Raw genomic sequence first — 15,949 nt, 5'->3', positions numbered from 1 at the left:
CTCACTGATCTCAGGAAACAGTTAACCCCAGTGTCACAGAGTTGTAGGGAAGTCAACCAGGGGATAAATTCAGACTCCTAAATCAGGCGAACCTGGGTTCAGCCCAGCCTGGCCTCAGGCAAGTTAAGTAAATCCTTAAGCCTCAGTTTCCTCATCTGTAAAATGGGTTCCTATGTGATTGTTTGTCAGCAGACCCTCTTCCCTGGGTTCAAACTCGGCTCCACTGTGTAATCACTGGCTTTGGACCAGTTACCCAACCTCTCAGATTCCCGCCTCCTCATCTATAAAATGGGAATAGCTACCGTTCCCCAACATGTCCCATGCCTCTTATTTCAGTCACCCGTTTCTTATCCGGAGCTCACTAAAATATAAGCCTCAAGGGGGCAGTGTTCTATCCGTAGCTGTAAAACACCCATCTACCTCCTTCCACTGACTGTTGTTAGGAGAAAACCTGCAAGTACTAACTAGAGGGTTTGGGGTTGCAGCCAACCCTCGAGAAACCTAGCAGCTATTCCTGTCAGGATGTGAGAGGCCCAGAGCAGCTCCTGGCAACCAAGCAGTGCTGGTTTCCCCCTTCCCCTCCAGGGTTATGAATGTCTCAGAAGGAGGCAGGTAGACCATTTGAAGGACACTCAGCATGGGGCAGCCACCAAGCCTGCCCAGCATCACATGGCACAGCCTGGGGCTTTGCAGTCCAAGAACCTTGCTGACGCACATAAGCACCTACTCACAGACACACTCCTGAGGGGCCGAAGCCATCTGAAGCCAGGACAAGGCTGCACAGGGAGCTGACAGCTGAGAAGACAGTGCAACCTAATGCCCAGAAGCTGTCCCCATTGTCCCAGGGCTCTGACTGCTGCGTCAGTGACCAAGGGTAGCCACACCAAGCAAAGGGATGTCAGCCCTGCACACCAGTCCACCGGAGGCACTTGCCCAATGAATCTCCAGGCCGCAGACCACAGGGTGACGGTGCTGCTCTGGGAGAAGCTGGGTTTCCTTCTAATGAAAGTCAGCTCCTTTCTGAGGCACAAAGTCACACTCCCCTCTGCTCAAGAGTACGGCCTTCCTATGTGAAGGCCACACTTGTGAGCAGAGAGGGGAGTGTGACTTTGTGCCTCAGTTTCTTCTTCTGTAAAACATGAACAGCTCCTGCCCAGATGCTACTGGGACAGCCTTCCAGACTACGTCTGGCTCTCAAATGTTCCCTGTGGCCAGGGCTCCAGGACTTGCAATGCCCACTGGGCCAGGACACTGTTTCATTGCGTCTCTTTTTTTGTCCATTGAAGCTTCAACATGAGGACCTTGAATAAATCCAAGATTCCCATCTCAACTGGCATTCAAACAAGGCCTTTCTTTGGTTCACTGCTGTGTGAACAGCACATGGCACATAATAAAGCCTCAATAAATACCAGTTGAGAGAATGAATGAATGAATGAATGAACTCAACTGGAGTGAATAGTTAAGTTGGCATGTCACTCTGGACCAATTCATGAAATATTTCCACTAACAACCTTAAGGAGGGGCAGCTTTGTTTTTTTTCTTGCTGGTCACCCCAACATCAATGGGCTCCCCACTGGCACCTAGGACAGTGTGTGATCTTGATAATACCAACACCTTTTCAATTTATCTCATCTGATCTCAAATGACTAGAAGTCATCTGTCCCATTTTACAAATGGGGAAAACGAGGCTTGGAGGATCCAACTGCCCACGGACACACAGACAGCAGGGGACAGAGCTGTCACCCTACACCCAGACCCGTCTTGCTCCAAAAGTCAGTGTCCTCTGGACTCCACCTAACTGCCCCTCTGATTCAGAGAAAATAGAGCCAATACTTTAAAAAGAATCTCTCCAGTCCCTGCTATGGTATGGGCCAGGGTCATCTGGAGCCTCAGGCAGGGGGATATGGACATCCCCATAAGGCAGGGCTGGCTGCCAACTGCATCCCAGCTGGGGCCCTGCCAAGCACGTGGCTCTGGCGGCTGCAGCAGCTATAGAACAAAAAGGCCTTCCCCGTGCGGCCTCTAGAGCTCGGCACCTTCAATGAAGGCCCAGGGCATGCTGGGCAGCGGCCCAAGGCTTCCCTGTGAATGGGCAGCATCAAGAGCACTTTTCCACCTCTACACCTTTGCACCTGCTCCAATGCCAAGCACACGTCCTCATGCTTCCAGACGAGCCTTCCCTGATGCTCCACAGATGACTAACTGTCGAGTCCCTTCCTGTCCTCTAACACTGGATGTCACCCTTGAGTGACAAGTCTGGCCTTGCCTACCAGACTCTACACATCGCAAGGACAAGAATCTCACAGACAGGCACACAGTAGGGGCTCAGCTAAGGCTAAGGAGGTGACCAGTCATAAGATGGCCTTTTCGTTTCTCCTGCAGGGCAAGTTGGCTGAGAAGCTAGAAACCCCCGAGCCAGGATTCTGACAGCACCAAGCCCTCAGTAAGTTCACTGACACCTTTCTGCCTTCTCCCACCACCATGCTGGGCAAACCAGTGGTGCCCACTATTGATGGCAGGCTGCCACGTCAGCTTGCTCTGGGCAACTGACCAGTTATGGAAGCCACAACGAGGAAACTGAGTCATAACGTGCTTCTCCGTTGCTGGTGGCAATCTTCTTGTAGGATCTCCGATGACATTTTAAGGCACGTTTTCTTGGACCCAGCAATTCCACTCCCAAGACTCTCCCCTACAGTTACAGTCACATATGGCCAAAGGCAAGGTCCACCCCACAGTTGTCTGTAGGAGCAAAAGATTGGAAACCACCCAAATGGCCCATGAACTGGGGCTGAGCAGGCACAGAGAAGACACAGTGAATGCTACACAGCCCGTGGGACAGCGGGAAAGCTCCCTGGGTACTGATAAGGAACGCTATCCTGGAGATAAGTAAGTGGACAAAGCAGGACGAGGAACAGCACGCATGGCATGCTCCCTATTGTGTAAAAAGGGATGGATGCATTGTGCTTGAACATGCACAGACTATTTTTGGCAGGGCATACAAGATGCGGTTGTGTCACTGCCGGTGGGGAAAGGGAGCCGTTGGTGAATGTAATGTGCACATATCACCTTTATACAAATTATTTTAAATTGTAGAAAATGTTTGTAATGAACTATGCAGACATTCTAGGAATGGAATGAATATATCTCATCCATCAGGGGTTGTCATAACAGAGTCTGATGCGGGCTTGGGGCCAAAGGGTCCGGCGTCCTTTCCAAGAACATCTCAATGATAGCCATGGAGACCAGAGTCTGTGGGTCCATCTGAACCCCTTTTTGAGGGGACCCTGTTGAAAGGACCCTCCACCAGTCCCTTTCTTGTCAGATCCCAGTGGTCTCAGCCACAAAGCAGCAGACCGGGGTCTTTTGGGCCTTCCCCATGCTGCAGGGGGGTGCTCAGTAAACTATAGAGTGCTATGCCCCAGAGGGACGGCCATGGTGCACTGTTCCTCATTGGTGCCAGGAGACTGCACAAGTTACCCCAAATCCGGCCACAACTCCCCAACATTGTCACCACCCGCCAGGCCCCCACACACCAGGGCTCCGTCAGCAGCCTCCTCACTGGTCTTTCTCACCCCAGTCGGTTCACGTTAATCTTTCAATACCCAAGTCAGGTCACCCCTCCTCTGCTCCACATCCTCCCATGGCTCCCACCTACCAGGCCAACAAGGCCCTCCCGACTTGCCCCACTCTTTTTGGCCTCCCTGACTAAGTGACCAAATATCATTCAGACCCAGACACCTTATAATGCTGGGAACTACAGGTGTAAATGGGACATGTGTAGGACAAGCTGTTTGCACAGTGAGTGGTCCCCTCTTGAACCTCATCCCCCCACATGGTCGCTTCACTTCCTCCGTTAGCCACATGGGCTTCTGGAATGTTCCCAGAATAGCTGGAGCATTCTCTTGCCTCAGGATCTTTGAAGTAACTGTTCCCTGGGCCACTCATTACATGACATGCCACGCCTTCTTTGGATCTCTGTTCAAATGCCACTTTCCTGGCACTTATATAAAAAGCATCCCTGGTCACTCTCTTTCCTCTGCCCTGGCTTTATTTTCCATCATTTATCATCACTTTTCTATTATAATTTTATTTGTGTTATCTGTTTCATCTCTGTCTGTCCTACTAAAATGACATCGCCATGGAGGCAGGGCCTATGTCTTGATCACTGCTGGATCCAGGATAGTGCCCAGCACATAGTAGGTGCTCAATAGACATTAGTTGAGTAAATTAATTATACCCATTTGGTTGATGGGGACACTGAGGCTCAGAGAAGTTCAGGAATTAACCTGAAATTATCCAGATAAAAGTCAACCCTTGGCCTGGTTCCAGCCACCTATGTGCCAGTTCCTATGCTACCCTTCACGAGGTGCCCCAGCATCCCAGACTTCCCTGTATCTCTCATACAGAGAGAGGAGATGCAGAGGTGAGCTGCATTCTTGTCCAAGAATAGTAATGATTCATTCCAGGGTGGGATCCAAAAAAGAATTGCTTGGATGTCTGTTTTGAGTCGGCCACCCCGCTGCCGTCCAGCCAGCACTCAGAGATGTAAATACGTCCTCCGAGTGGGCCAAATCGTTTCCTTTTGACTGCCGGCCAGCCATTTATTGGCGATGGCTCTTCCCTAGAGACTGGTGGAAGCAACAATTATAAAAGAGCCCGTCCGCCCTGAGCATGGGGCCGCACAAGGCTTTCTCCCCCGCCTCCCCCTTCCAGCTGCAAGGGAAGATTGGCTGAGCAGGGCTTGTTTGCAAATATGACTCATTTCTTTGATTCTAATAAAGTCTAATGATACATGCTGAGCTCCCTGGGGGCTCTGGAGAAACCGGGGAGGAAGGCATGGCTCCAGCCTGATGGAGGGCATTCGGCCAGATCTGGCCCCGCCTGTCTTCCAGGGCTGGGGGTGAAGCAGGACCCTCGGGACAGAGGTGACCCCAGAGCAGGATGAGCAGGACAAAGTTGACCAGGGGCAAGAAGCTCTGCTTCCCCATCACAGAGCGACTCAGAGTTAAAAGATAAAGCCAGCATGTAATGATTGTCTCCAGAGCCCAGGTGGCTTTCATGGGGATCTGGTAAAGGGCATCTCACCAGCTCCTGCTGAGAACGGCACTTTAGTGTTGCAGACGGGGTGGGCATGAGGAATCCAGGCCAAGAGAAGACCCCATGCGTAAGCTGAGAGTGGGGTCACACACATAGGGCATGATGTTACCTGTGACCGTGGGTTTGCCCTGGACTTACAGCTTGTGGGGACACCAATCCTGGAGGTGATGTCCACTGTCTGAGACCACGGCTGGGAACTCTGCTATGTCTAGCTGCCTGTGTAACCTTGGGCAAGTCACTTACCCGCTCTGGTCATCAGTGTTCTACCTAATTAGCTATGCCCAGGGGCCCTGTCTTAGCTCTTGAACACTCAAGCCAGGCTGTGAGGTCTTGGGACCATGCTATCTCCAAGTTTTGGAGAGGTGAAGTGACAGCACTGAGGTGATGCAGCTGGGACATGTGGGAGCCAGAGTCAGTCTCCCTGCACTAAAGAATGGAAGCGTCACCCACTGCTGTCTACTATATCCTCTTGTAAAACTGGAGCAGGGCAGGGATGGTCCACAAGTTCCTTCCCTGTCCAGGGCCAGGTGGGAGTCTCAGCTCCCATGGTGCCTCAACCTGATTCCCAGGGAGCTCCTGAGCACCCATTAGCATCGTTTGCAGAAGGGAAGGACAGCTCAGGGACCTATCTATCGGGTGCAGGTATGAGAAGTGAAGGGAAATAATGACAGGGATTGGGCTTCAGCTCGAGGGGAATGGACATCGGCCTTTGAGAGATCCTCATTGCTCTGCAGTCCAATGGGGCACCAGCCAGTGATACCTCAGTAATGTCCCAGTGGGCATTTCTCGATGAAAACCCTGGAGCTAGTCACTGCAGAGCTGGTTGCTATTTTCAAGGGAAATTATATAAGCTAAGTTTCACCCCAAAGGGAACAGAGATTTACTGATGACTGAGCCCACTGAGGCCCTGTATACAGTCGTTGCCTAATACAGGTCCCAGCCTCTCTTCCACCAGAGTGTTCCTTAAGCAATGTCCAGAAATCACAGATTCATTCAATCACATCAACCCCCTTCTCATGTACCTCGCATGGCTCCCCTTCCTGGAGCACAAAGCTTACAGGCTAACATTCGAGCCCTCAGTCCTTCTCACCGGCCTCATGTACCCTATGCTCTGGCCAAACCAATGACGTGCTGTTCCCAAACACTTGTGTGCTTTCAGGATGCATGGGATGTTCCTTCTGCCCACAATGACTTTTCTCTCTCCTTTCAGCCTAGTGAGCTCCTACTCATCCCTCAAAGTCAAGCTCACATGGCCCCTCCATTTTCGGGTGGGAGAAACTTGCTGTTCCATGCTACACAGCCCAGGGGACGCAGACATGAATTAATGCGAAGGATCGGCACTCAGTGAACCCTTACTGTGCTGAAACACTTCAAATCCTCGCGGGCTGTGTGAGATCACCGCGTGGGAAAAGCCATGAGGATTCTGAGTTGAGAAATGACATATTTGGATTCCCAGCTGATTGCAGAGATGCAAGGGTAAAGCGGGGAGAGCAATGAGAGGCCAGTGCTGGGGTCTGGGAGCGTGATGACGGGGGTCCCAAGGGGGGGAAAAGGGGTTGCAGTGTAAGTGGGGAGGGTGGTCAGACTCTGGATATACTTTAAAGGGAGAGCCAAGAGGACCTGTGAATCGAATGTGGGATTTGAGGTAGAAAGGAGTTTGGGAAGATTCCTAGACAGTTTCCCTAGGGGCTCTGCAAAGATGACCTGAAAGGGTAGAGGTAAGTCCCTACCACGATGCTTATGAGAGTCAGTCACTCCACGTTAGCTTTCTTCATTTCCCCTCTTTCATGCCCAAGAGAAGGGAAGGCTCTTGAAGGCAGGCGGCTGGACCCTTCTCACCCATGGGGCCTGGCTCAGGGCTGCACTGAGCGGAATGCCCCGGCCCCACTCGTTGGCTTTAGCCTCTCTGATCACACGGGTGGCAGGCCTGGTCCTCTAGCCCAAGCCTGCTTTCCATCCTCCTCCTCTATGGAGAGGAGAACCTCAGCCCTCCACAGGGTTCTAGAAAGAGGGCACGTCATTTGTGGATGTTCAGGTGGGACTCACAGAGCTTTGCTAGAACCCAGGAGGAGGGGGTGCGAAGGCTGAAGCGGGAAGTGAGCACTGGGCAGACGGCCAGCACTCTGCGGACTGAGCAAGTCCATCTGGATCATGTGGGGCTTGGGAAGGTGCCTGCAGGACCAGGAAGTTCGCAATGATAAACACTGTCTTAATGCCTTCCGGGCCAGGAAGGGAGCTGAGGCACTCAGAAAGGAGAGTCTGGAAGGCAGGACACCTAGAATCCCCCAGTAGGGCCGTCTCGGGGATAGGCAGGGGAGAAGGCATGGGTGAGGACTGGACAGCCGGAGGACTTCATCCTTACATGAGCTCCTTCTCAAGAACCCTCAGGCCTAAGATGGCAGGGAGACAAGCAAAGACGACGGCCCTTTTGCAAAAGGGGGGACCATATGGGCATTTGACAGGGGGCCATTCTTAGTCCACCTGAAGGCCAAAGGCTGCTGGGGAGCAGTTTTACCCATTATGAGGTCACTAAATCATGATGGCCCATATTTATTATGCAGGTTCTCAGGGCTGGCCATGCATGATCTCCTTAAGTTAGGGCAACCCTACAACCTGGGAGGGCGATACTGTGATCTCTCCAGGTACAGGTGAGGACACAGGCCCAGAGAAGTAAAGGCACCTGCCCAGGCTAAAAGTGGCCGAGTGAGGGTTCAAAGCCAGGCAGTCAATCCATGCCCGAGACAATGAGGCCTCAGCAGGCACCCGAGGGGCTGGTCGAGTGCCAGTGTCCTGGGTGGGGCAGGCCCTGGGCGATCAGGCTGTGCCAGGAACGGCAGAGCAGACAGGGCTGTGGTCTCGGGCCCCATTCAAGTGAGAAGAATGAAGTGCCTGCATGTCATTGTCTGTAAACACAGCTCTCCACAGGGTGGGGAGCTGAGGGGGTGATGAATGTGCTTGTAATGCCCTCTTTGTCTGCCAGTGGAAAATATGTGCACATATAGAGCCCCGGCCCCAGTCCAAGTAGCCCCAGGGACCTGGGAGCATACACAGAAAGGTCCACGTGTCATGACAGGGACACGCACCACCAGAGTACGGGCTGACCGACCTTGCCTATGATTTCCCAGATCTAGTCCAAAAGCATAGCTGGGACCAACCAGCCTGTTCCTGGGCCAGGTCTAAGAGGTCCGGGGAGACACCTTGGAAACAGCAAAGCTACACACAGAACAGAGGGAGTATCACCTCCTGATAATTAGGGGCTAACCCACTTCCGGAACAGTATTCCCTATCCCTGACTCTCAAGCTCCATGCAAGGCCTTATCTCAGATCAAGGGGGTCCCACATTTAATAGCTCATGAAGAACAAGGAAAGCAATGCATGAATATATTTTTGATTGGCCTCCAAGCACTGTGTTAGAAGGATTTCCCCATATAGTAGCTAAGAGATACCCAGATTTCAAGCCCCTCCACATTCTGCCTTTCTGGTGTTCGTCGTGTGTATATACTCCTGACTATATTATGGTAAACTGTAAAAATGTCCGTAATTCTCCACTCCTCTCATAGAGAGACAGAATCTATTTCCCCACCTCTTAAATCTGGGTTAGTCTTGTGGCTTTCTTTGGCCAGTGGGACATTAATGGAAATGATGCAAGCAGAGGCTTGAAAAGTGTTCCTGCACTGGAAGTTTCCCGTTTGTTGTTTTGGAATGCCAAGCTGCCTGTGAATAGGCCCAGGCTAGCCTGCTGGGTAATAAGACAATATGGACTCTAGCACCCTACCCAATAGCCAGCTAATTCCCAGGAAAACTACCCTGAAGCCCTATAGCTAACCTACCCCTCAGGGAGCCCAACAAAGACCAAAAAAACTGCCCAGCCAAGTTCAGCCCAAACTGCCAATCAGCAGAACCTTAAACCAAATAAATAGTTGTTGTTTAAAGCCACTGAGTTTGGGCATGGTTGTTATATAGCAAAAGCTGACCGATACATAATTTTCATTCTATCTATTTACCTTTTCACTTGAGTAACTACTTCAGCTTCATATTGCATTTTTCTCTGTGCAATAAGAGGTTTGATATGCTAACTATATCATTTTCAGACAATGTAAGTACATATACCTGCCTTTGTGAAATAATCCTCATAGAGATCCCATGGGTGTATAGGAACGATTCCTTCCCCTCATTTGACAGTTAAAGAAACTGAGGCTCAGAAAGGGGCAGAAACTTGCTGAAGGTCAAACAGCCAGTAAAATGGCAGAACTGGGATTCGATTCCAGGCCTGTCTGAGACCAAAGACATGGATTTATCTCCGAATCTGTATCCACCTTCCCCCCACCAACCCCAAACCCATCCCAAGAGAGTGACTCCCACATCCCTGGGGAGAAGATGAGGAGGTGGGCTCTCCTCTCTGCCCCCACCCACACCCTCCCTCCTTCCTTAGTGAGGCCAGTCTTACTCCCAGAACTCGGTGACAGGGGAGGTGAAGTTGCTGGTGTTGAGGGTGATCCACAGGCTCTTGTTCCTGCGCATAGTGTCCTCCATACAATAGGGTGTGTTCCAGGTGTGGTTGCAGTGTGCCCAGGGCAGCTCCGACTGAAAGGACTGGAATAGGTAGTATGTGGCCCAGGCCAGGATGATGATGTAGTATACATTCAGGAGGGACACGATCACGATGGAGGCATAGCCGATGCCTGTGGGGGTGCACAAGCAAGGTAAGCATCAGGAGGGAGGCCAGACCCTCCACGTACTCACATGGAAGGCTGTGGCATCCCCAGGCCTGGGGCCAGAATGGGCCCTTCAACATTGACCAGCAAATATTTGTAAAATGAATGGATAACTGGATGCATGGATAGGTGAAAGAATGGTTGGATAAATGGGATGCTTGGATGAATTGAAGAATGTGTGTAGGGGAATAGATCAATGAATAGATAGGTAGATGGATGGTTAGATGGACCGACAGATAGGTGAATGGGTAAATGTTGAATTGATGAATGGACATTTGATTTGTTGGATGGATGGATGGATGGATGGATGGATGGATGGATGGCTTGTGATTGGCTGGAAGGTTTGGTAGATGAATGGATGGATGAATAAGTAGATGGATAAATGGACAGATGATGGATGGATGGATAGACAGATAGGTAGTCTATACTGACTAGTTTAATGAAGAAAGGTTTGATGTATAAATGGATCGATGGATTTATATGGATGACAATGGACACACATCCTCCCATCCTTGCCAATTATAATCATAACGGTATTATCTTATGAATGCATACTCGGTATGAAGCATAGGATTTCACGTTATAATAATAATAAAGCTACCATTAATTTGGGGCTTACTATGTGTACAAAGCACTTTCACGGGACTATGTCATTTTATCTTCATAGTAACCCTATGAAGTAAGCATATTATTAATATTTCCATCTTATAGATGAGGCAATCGAGGCACAAAGAGATTGAATGACTTTCCCAAAGTCACAAGAGTTAGCAAGAGGAGGAAGAGGGACTCAGGTCCAGACCGAAAGGCTCCTGAATCTGAGTGCTTATCTTCTGCCTGATACTGCTAAGCAGCTGCTAGCTTCTCTATCCTTCAACAACCCAGAGAGGGGGGAACAGCTGGCATGTACTGAGCAGTTACCGGGAGCAGCGTATCAGGTACTGGCTGCTACCTTTCGTCAGGCACTGTGTCAAGTGATTGCATGATGCTTCCATGTACCTGGCAAACAGCAGGTACTCAATAAAAATTTGCTGAACTAATGAATACCAGGCCCCAGGTGACCTTTGTCCCATACTCACCGGAGAACAAGGGGCAGATCTTTTCCCAGCAGGTGATGCCCCCTTCAGAGGTGTACTGGCCTATGATTACCTCCAGGAAAAACACAGGCAGGCCGCCCCCAAACAGGAAAATGAAATATGGTATGAGAAATGCACCTGCAGAGAGAACAAAGTGGGGTGAGGGTCAGACTGGGGCTGTCACAGGGGGCCAAGGCTGCAGCTGCTCACTCCCAAGCCCTCCCAACCAATGGAATCAGAGAGAATGAGTGAGGGACGCAAGGGACGTGAAGGGTAAAGGCCAAACTCTTGGACCTGGTTGAAAATTCTCCAGGCCCTGCCCACCTGGTCCAGCTGGCATCTCCTTTCCAGGTGCCCTCTCACCTTCTTCAAATCTACCAGGTGCTTTCAGCCTCTGAGCCTTTGGTTAAGCTGTGCCAACTGCCTGCCTGCCTTCCCCACATCATCCATCTGAATGAGGACTGCTCAGCCCTTCAGACCCATCTCAAACCTGACCTCCTTGTTGAAGGCTTCACCTGTCTGTCTCCAGACCTGCCCAAGGCAGGAGGCTGGGAAGAACTAGCTAGGAAGGGTGCGGTGATAAGAAGCAAAAGGCGGGGGGGGGGGGGGGGCACCTCCAGCTGGGGTGGGAGCCAGGGGAGAAGTGAGGGGCAAAGAGTCGGGCGAGGGTTCCTACCTGGTATACACTAATGGCTTCAGCGGGTCCATAAACCCTTTGAAACTGTGGGCAACTTGAGTCTATGTGTATGTGCTTTCTTTTGGGGAGTGTCTAGGACACTCATCAAAGTCCGAAAGGCGCCTGAGACCTACAAAAAGTTAAGAAACCAGGCTCTAAGGCAGAATTTCCCGAAAGGTGTTTCTCCTAATGGCGGCAGTACGCGGCACGCCAATCTCTGCTGACAGATAAGCCCTTGATTGTGGGCAGGTCTCCCTACCCGGTTCTCTTCAAGCCCCTCTTCATAGCAAGAAAGTCCCTAGCGTGTGCTGCCGGATCTGAACACCTCCAACAAGAGAGGAATCTAGATCTTAGCCGTCAGCAGCTTAAAAAAAACAAAAAGACAAAACTCTAAAACCCAAACCAACCAAAGAGACCTTACATTTAAAAAATATTTTCATTGGGTAATGGTGGTCAAAAGTACAAACTTCCGTTGTAAGATAAATAAGTTCTGGGGATGGAATATACAGCATGGGGACTATAGTTAATAATACTATATTTGAAAGAGAGGAATTTTAAAAGTTCTCATGACCAGAAGGAAATGTGTAACTGTGAGGTGATAATGTTGACTAAACTTACTGTGGTGATCATTTGCACTACATACATATATCAAAGCATTATGCTATAGACCTGAAACTAATACAAGGTTGTATGTCAATTATACCTCAATAAAAACTAGAAAAAAATGTTTAAAAGAAAAAAAATATCTTCACTGTATTTATTTTCCTGGATACATTTCCATTATGGCAAATGATACTGGTTTTCCATTTATGAGGGGAAACAAAGCTTGCTTTTTTTTTTTCTTTTTTTTTTTAAGGTTTATTTACTTTAAGTGTGTTTTTCCAGGACCCATCAGGTCTGAGTCAAGTAGTTGTTTCAATCTAGTTGTGGAGGGGGCAGCTCACAGTGGCCCATGTGGGGATTGAACCAGTAACTTTGTTGTTAAGAGCACCGCCCTCTAACCAACTGAGCTAACCGGCTGCCCCCACAAAGCTTGCTTTTGAACTGCATTTGGTTTAAGTTAGAAAAGCCAAAGCAAATGTTAGGAAAGATTTAAAGTAAGGAGGAGTTGGGAGGCACATAGATACCGGGGAATTTATGAAGGGGGTGTATGAGTGTCTGAGGTTTGAGAGACAAGGGCCTGGCCTCATCACCCCTCTTCAGAGATGGCAAACTGGGGGCTCAGAGAGGGTAAGGGATCTGCTCAAGGTAACACAGTAAGTCCCTGACAGAAGGCCACCTGATTCCTAGTCATGCTCCTCTCCTGATTCTGAGGTGGGGTGGAGGGGGGACAGGGTACAGCAGGCTGACCCGAGGACAAGGTGGGGACTAGGGAAAGCAGGGCACAAAAGGCCACCCTCACTCTGGCCCCACCCTCCTCCAGTACTCACTCTGCCCAGCTTAGACTCACCTCCACCATTTTTGTAGCAGAGGTATGGAAAACGCCAGACGTTGCCCAAGCCGACGAAGCCACCAGCCACGGAGAGCAAAAAGTCGATCTTGCTGGACCACTTCTCCCTCTGCGGGGGCTTCCCCTCAGCCTCATCCTCAGGCCGCGTGCCTGGGCTCTTCCCTGGGGATGGCTTAAGGATGTCCTTGTGGAAGTCCTTCAGACACTGCAGCTTCTCCTTGGTGGCCATCTCCTCCTCGTTTTCTATGGGGCACAAAGCACAACCCAATGCACGGTTGGTAAGGGGCAGCCTGTGTGTCTTCAACACAACCTCTCCCTTCTCACCTACAAGCCAGTTGACAGGGGGCCTTGTCCAGGCCTGTGGCAGGGGGCCTGCCATCCCCTCCTCTGACCACTGATCTGACATCTTGAGTGATTCAGACCCCCTCTAGGTAATCGGGTAACCCAATGATTCAGAAATTGACAGGTTCCATTCCTCAGGCAACTGCTGAACAGAAGCACCAGGGCGCCATGTTTGTCATCCTCGAATGTCAAATGTCACCCTGCACCTGCAGGCAGGTACGTATGAAGCCAGCCCAGCCCTGGCATACATCTCTACAAAATACGACTCACCCCAGGCAGTTCTAAGGCACCTTCCAAATAACACCTGCCTGAATTTTCTAGAAATGAACAGATCACCTTTTCCAAATTTCGAATTTGCATAGAAAAGCGACAGCTCCCATTTTACTTGTGCTTCCAGCACAGTGCCTGGCGCATGGGAGGTGCCTGTTCCTGTTTAAAGAATGGATAAACATAAAACAAAAGAGGAACAGGGTTTCAGGCTGGAATGAAAACAACATTTGAAATGGGGTTTCCATCCAAGTATGGAAAATGGATGCTATCTTCACAATTCATTAACCAGTCCCATTTCTGCAGCATGAAAAATAAGGGATTTGCTCTAGTGAAGAATATGTGAGAAAGCCAGTTAATCTCCATATGCCCATTCTCTGGCTTGCTCTGAACCCCGTGTCATCCAGGCTCCCTTGTTCTCTGACTCCCTGTTGGGTTTGGCAATAGGAGACCCCAAGGAGGTCAAATTCCTTACCCCCCAGGAGCTGTTTATGGTCACTCTTAGCCCACCCCTGCTTGGCCCCCACTCTAGAGGACATCTGCCACCAGCCAGTGCAGAGCCCCTTCTTTCTGTACTTCCTCGGGTCCCTGAGTCCTCACTCTCCCTTAAGGATAAGAGTCTCATGAGTCCCAGCCAGAGGGAGAGGGTGCCTTCAAGGCTTTACCTCCATGTGACGGAGGGCCACGAAAGACAGACGAGCTGGGGGACCACAGCTCGTGGGCCTACCCACCCCTCTGAGCCTGTTACTTCACTTGCAGAATGAGAAGGATGATGGCTAAGGTGACTGACTCAGAGCCGAGCAGCCTGGGACACAACCTGTCTTCATGATCCAAATTGGTGGTCAACATTGAATATCAGATTTCAGAGAAAAGTCGAGATTTCCAGGTTCTGTTGAAAAATTGGAAGGTCGGTGAGCCACATTTGGCTCACACTGTTTTCGGTGACCGGCAGCTGGAGCAGATGCGGCCCTGTCACATGGCACACCCAGTCCAGCTTGCCACACGGCTCACAGGCCATCTCTAGTGGGCATCTGAGCCTGTCTTGTCAAAGTGCTTGGCACTACCTGAGAATGTCTCATTCATGTCCTTGCTTCCTTGTTAATGGTCTCCTCCTTGACCAGAGAAGCACCTCCAGGGGACAAGGACCTGCCTTGTCCACTGCTGTGTGCCCAGAGCCTGGTGCACAACAGATTGTGAGACAAGAACTGTTGAATAGATGGTTCCCAGAGCGGGATCTGCAAACAGCTGGTGCTACGTGCAAACCTCGGCCAGGCCACTTCCCAACCACAGGACTCAGCATGTCACTCAGCCTGCACTGCCTGGCCCAGAAGACGACCCAAGGCAGAGCAAGGTGAGAGCTGCCTGAGGACCTGGGGTGTGGAGGGGACGTGTTGGCCTGGCCCCAGCAGCCAGGCCCACAGGGGCCATGCTCTGAAGAGCAGAGGCACAAAAAAGCACAACAGAATCCCTGTTTCCCCCACGCCTCCTTCCTCTCCCTGGCTCGGGGTGGGGGACCCCGATTGTTTCCCTATCTGGTGGTAAGCAGACCAAGAAAAGGCTTCCTGGAGCCACCGGACGGCTCACTGAGCCCTTCCTCTGTCTCCCTGAGTGCAGACTGGTGGCGGCATCCGCATGGCCTTTCTTTGCCCTGCTCCCTCGGGGCGACGCGGGGGTTCAGCCGGGCGTATGGCTACTGTAAAAATAGCCCGAGCAGCCAGCATTGTTCCAGTGTTAATTTGTGCAACCCCCGATGGTTATCTGAGCAGCCCATTGTGGGCCGGCTGGATGGGAGCATAATTGGAGGATGTGGGACTTAACTCCCTCCTAGTGAAGATGTTTTTCAGGGAATGACCCCTGAGCCTCCTCACGGACAAGGATTGGTTCCGCCCTCTCAACCTCTCCTTGGATCTCAGAGCTGGAAAGCACTTCACAAGGTCAGCCAGACAAGGGGAGGTGGCCAGCTTTTGCTCACATAGGCAGCTGGGACTGGCCAAAGCTCTTCCCCACTAGGAGCTGGGGTCTGCTTCCCTGTAGCTACCCTGAGAGTCCTAGCTCTGCCCCAGACCCACTTGCCACACTGGCACTCAGAGAACACTCTAGAAACATGGAGAAAGGGGGGAGCAACAAAATCCGAGAACCCCCTCTGTTCCAGGCTCTGCTTTCTTACAAGGTGAGGCCTCGGGCTCCCTCCCTACACTCAGGACCCCATCTTCCCGACCCTCGGTAGCCAAGCTAGGTTGGGGGTAGGGCCTAAATGAGGCAGAGCCAGGGCGTGTCATGTGCCTGGTGTGGTGGGGGTCTCCCCGGTTCTCATTCCTAGGGTGCATCC

At 51.0% G+C, this 15,949-nt stretch overlaps 1 protein-coding gene across 2 annotated transcripts in view; it reads right to left on the bottom strand.

The window, feature by feature from the left end:
* SLC6A6 (solute carrier family 6 member 6) overlaps window positions 1-15,949 on the bottom strand; it is an 82,179-nt gene that overhangs the window by 28,956 nt on the left and 37,274 nt on the right. For both annotated transcript variants that reach the window (XM_019747061.3, XM_019747066.3), the window contains exons 3-5: window positions 13,012-13,254; window positions 10,889-11,023; window positions 9,545-9,779 (exon numbers count right to left, since the gene is read on the bottom strand). In XM_019747061.3, the coding sequence (XP_019602620.1) occupies window positions 9,545-9,779; window positions 10,889-11,023; window positions 13,012-13,240 (599 nt within the window). In that variant the 5' untranslated portion in view covers window positions 13,241-13,254. The remainder of the gene's footprint in view (window positions 1-9,544; window positions 9,780-10,888; window positions 11,024-13,011; window positions 13,255-15,949) is intronic.

The sequence above is a fragment of the Rhinolophus sinicus genome, chromosome 5, assembly GCF_057876585.1.
Source record: "Rhinolophus sinicus isolate RSI-liver-muscle chromosome 5, RSI-T2T, whole genome shotgun sequence".
NCBI classification, from domain to species: domain Eukaryota; kingdom Metazoa; phylum Chordata; class Mammalia; order Chiroptera; family Rhinolophidae; genus Rhinolophus; species Rhinolophus sinicus.
Note: the sequence above shows the minus strand (reverse complement) of the source record. Positions and strands in the feature narration are given on the sequence as shown.